Here is a 2,783-nt window from a genome sequence, read left to right as displayed (position 1 = left end):
TCCCGACCTCGGTGCTGAACTGTCACCTTCCTCCACGCAGGACCCAGCCCTGGGGGCACCGCTGTGGGTCCCCGAGCCCCCAGCCCCTGCTCGACCCCGGGGGGTTTGGGGGCCCTGGGGACCCTGGAGCTCCTGCTCCAGCTCCTGTGGGGACGGCGTCGCCCTCCGCACCCGGAGGTGCCTGCGGTGAGTGGGGGGACAGGGCAGCATGGACCCCCCCCTCGGGGCATCCCTGCACCCCCGGCAGCACCCAAACCCCGTGTGGCACCCAAATCCCATGGTGCTGCCACCACCCCCACACGTGCCCATCCCTGCACCCCCAGCAGCACCCAAACCCCGTGGGGCACCCAAATCCCGTGGCGCTGCCACCGCCCCCACATGTGTCCCCAAGGACCCTCAGCACCACGCTGCGCCCTGGCCAGATTTCAGCTTGATTTTGGAGGGGGGGACGACGATGGGGGGAGCTGGACCCTGCTGCCCCCCACCTTGGGGTGCAGCCCCAGCAGGATGTGGCCCCACGTGGGACATGGTGGTCCCCCATCCTGCTCCCCCGTGGGGGTGCATCGCTCCCAGCCCCCTGCAGCTTGGTGGCTTGGTGTCCCGGTGGCTCAGTGGCCCATCCCTGAGGATGGGGCAGGTCCCCGGGGGGGATGTGGGGTGCAGGAAGGGGTGCTCGGGGTGGGGGTGCTGACTGTGGTGATGCTGCGGCCGTAGGTCCACCGAGGAGGACTCGTGCCCGGGCGAGCCGCGGCAGTACCGGCTCTGCCAGCTCCAGGTGAGCGTGCGAGGGCCACCCCCGTGGCCCATCCCGGTCCCCCATCCCATGGGGCTCCGTTCTCCCGGTCCCCCCGGGTCCCATCCCGCTGCTCCCGCAGGGCTGCCCGGGGGGCTCCGTGCCCTTCCGTGCCATGCAGTGCTCCCTCTACGACAACAAGCCCGTCCTGGGCACCACGGCGCGGTACCGCTGGGTGCCCTTCCATGGAGGTGAGTCCTGGGGGGTGGCAGGTTGCCCCCCTGGCCTGACCGGGGTTTTGGGGGGGGTCACCACGGCCACTGGCGTCACCCCCTTCCCTTCCTGTTGGGCTCCGGCAGCCCCCAACCTCTGCGACCTCAACTGCCTGGCCGTGGGGCACAACTTCTACTACACCTTCGGCCGGGTGCTCGATGGCACCCGCTGCGGCCCCGGCTCCCCGGACCTCTGCGTCGGCGGGCGCTGCCTGGTGGGTGCACGTGGGGCTGGGACCTCCCTGGGATCCCCCCCCCTCTCCCCCCCTCCTCTCCCCTCAAGCTCGGAGCCCCCCACCCTGAGGTGGCGTCTCGGGTCCCCGCAGAGCGTGGGCTGTGACGGGATCCTGGGCTCGGGCGCGCGGCCCGACGCCTGCGGCCAGTGCGGTGGTGGCCACGGCTCGTGTCTCTTCGTGCACCGGCTCTTCCAGGGCGCGGACCCCTCCTCCGGTGAATGAACCATTGCCCCGGCCCCCTCCATGGGTGAATGCTTTGGCTCTTGGCTCCCCTGTCCTCCCACTTCCCCGTCCCCAGGGCATCACCTGGCCCCCTCTGCGTCGGCGGGCGCTGCCTGGTGGGTGCACGTGGGGCTGGGACCTCCCTGGGATCCCCCCCCCTCTCCCCCCCTCCTCTCCCCTCAAGCTCGGAGCCCCCCACCCTGAGGTGGCGTCTCGGGTCCCCGCAGAGCGTGGGCTGTGACGGGATCCTGGGCTCGGGCGCGCGGCCCGACGCCTGCGGCCAGTGCGGTGGTGGCCACGGCTCGTGTCTCTTCGTGCACCGGCTCTTCCAGGGCGCGGACCCCTCCTCCGGTGAATGAACCATTGCCCCGGCCCCCTCCATGGGTGAATGCTTTGGCTCTTGGCTCCCCTGTCCTCCCACTTCCCCGTCCCCAGGGCATCACCTGGCCCCCCATAACCCCGTCCCCTCTCCGTCTCCCCATCGCCGCTGGGGCCTCGTCCCTGATCCTTTCCCATCCCCAACACCTGGGGGACAGTGGGCTTGGAGGGGACCCCCCCAACTGGGGTGATTTTGCCTCGTTGCAGAGGGTATCGCTCTTCTGGGGGCTCCTTGGGGGGTCTCTGGGCTCCCCATGGGGTGTTCAGGGGTCCCTGGGGGCACCCAGGGTCTGTGTGTCCATTCCCCGTGCCCATGGGGTGCCCGGCCATGCCATGGGGATGGTGATGCCCGGGAGGGCAGACAGCCCCAGGTGACACCCCAGGGTCCCCCCAGGGCCATCACTGGGTGCCCTGGGTGTCCCAACGCATGGGGCCTGGCTGGGTTAATGACACTGGTGGGACGGGGCTGGGGGTACCCCAGACCCAGATCTCCTGTGCCCGGTCCCCTCCCACCCCAGCCCTGTCCCCCCCTGTCCCCGGGCTGTCCCCTCGGGCCATGCCCCAGCTCTGCCCTGACTCTGCCCTCACCCCCCACCCCCAGCAGGTTATTTTGGGTACATGAACGTGACCAAGATCCCGGCTGGGGCCACCCAGATCAAGGTGACGGACAAGAGCCGCAACTACCTGGGTAGGACCTGTCCTGTCTCTGTCCCAGTCAGTCCCAGTCCATTCCAGTCGGTCCTGGTTGGTGCCACCCGTGGGTGCAGGCAGGGCAGGGGGTGGCCGTGCCATACCATGCCATACCGTGCCGTGCTGTGCCATACTGTACCATACCATACCATGCCGTGCCGTGCCATGCCGTGCTGTGCCGGTTCCCCCGCTCGGATGCTCTTTGGAGCATCGCGGGTTCAGCGAACTCGCCGGCGCTCGGGGCATTTTTCC

The 2,783-nt window shown here is 70.1% G+C and overlaps 1 protein-coding gene across 1 annotated transcript in view; it reads left to right on the top strand.

Annotated features, from left to right (window-relative positions):
• Position 1: 1 nt before the first annotated feature.
• Positions 2-2,783, top strand: part of ADAMTSL5 (ADAMTS like 5) — a gene marked incomplete at its 5' end in the record, with an annotated part of 4,581 nt that continues 1,799 nt past the window's right edge. The window contains 6 exons of the mRNA XM_014955546.1: positions 2-186; positions 715-775; positions 876-984; positions 1,093-1,220; positions 1,332-1,455; positions 2,443-2,529. Coding sequence (XP_014811032.1) covers positions 2-186; positions 715-775; positions 876-984; positions 1,093-1,220; positions 1,332-1,455; positions 2,443-2,529 — 694 coding nt within the window. The remainder of the gene's footprint in view (positions 187-714; positions 776-875; positions 985-1,092; positions 1,221-1,331; positions 1,456-2,442; positions 2,530-2,783) is intronic.

This window comes from Calidris pugnax, unplaced genomic scaffold, assembly GCF_001431845.1.
Source record: "Calidris pugnax isolate Ruff unplaced genomic scaffold, ASM143184v1 scaffold285, whole genome shotgun sequence".
NCBI lineage: Eukaryota > Metazoa > Chordata > Aves > Charadriiformes > Scolopacidae > Calidris > Calidris pugnax.
The sequence above is the reverse complement of the archived record's forward strand: the minus strand, read 5'-3'. Positions and strand labels throughout refer to the sequence as shown.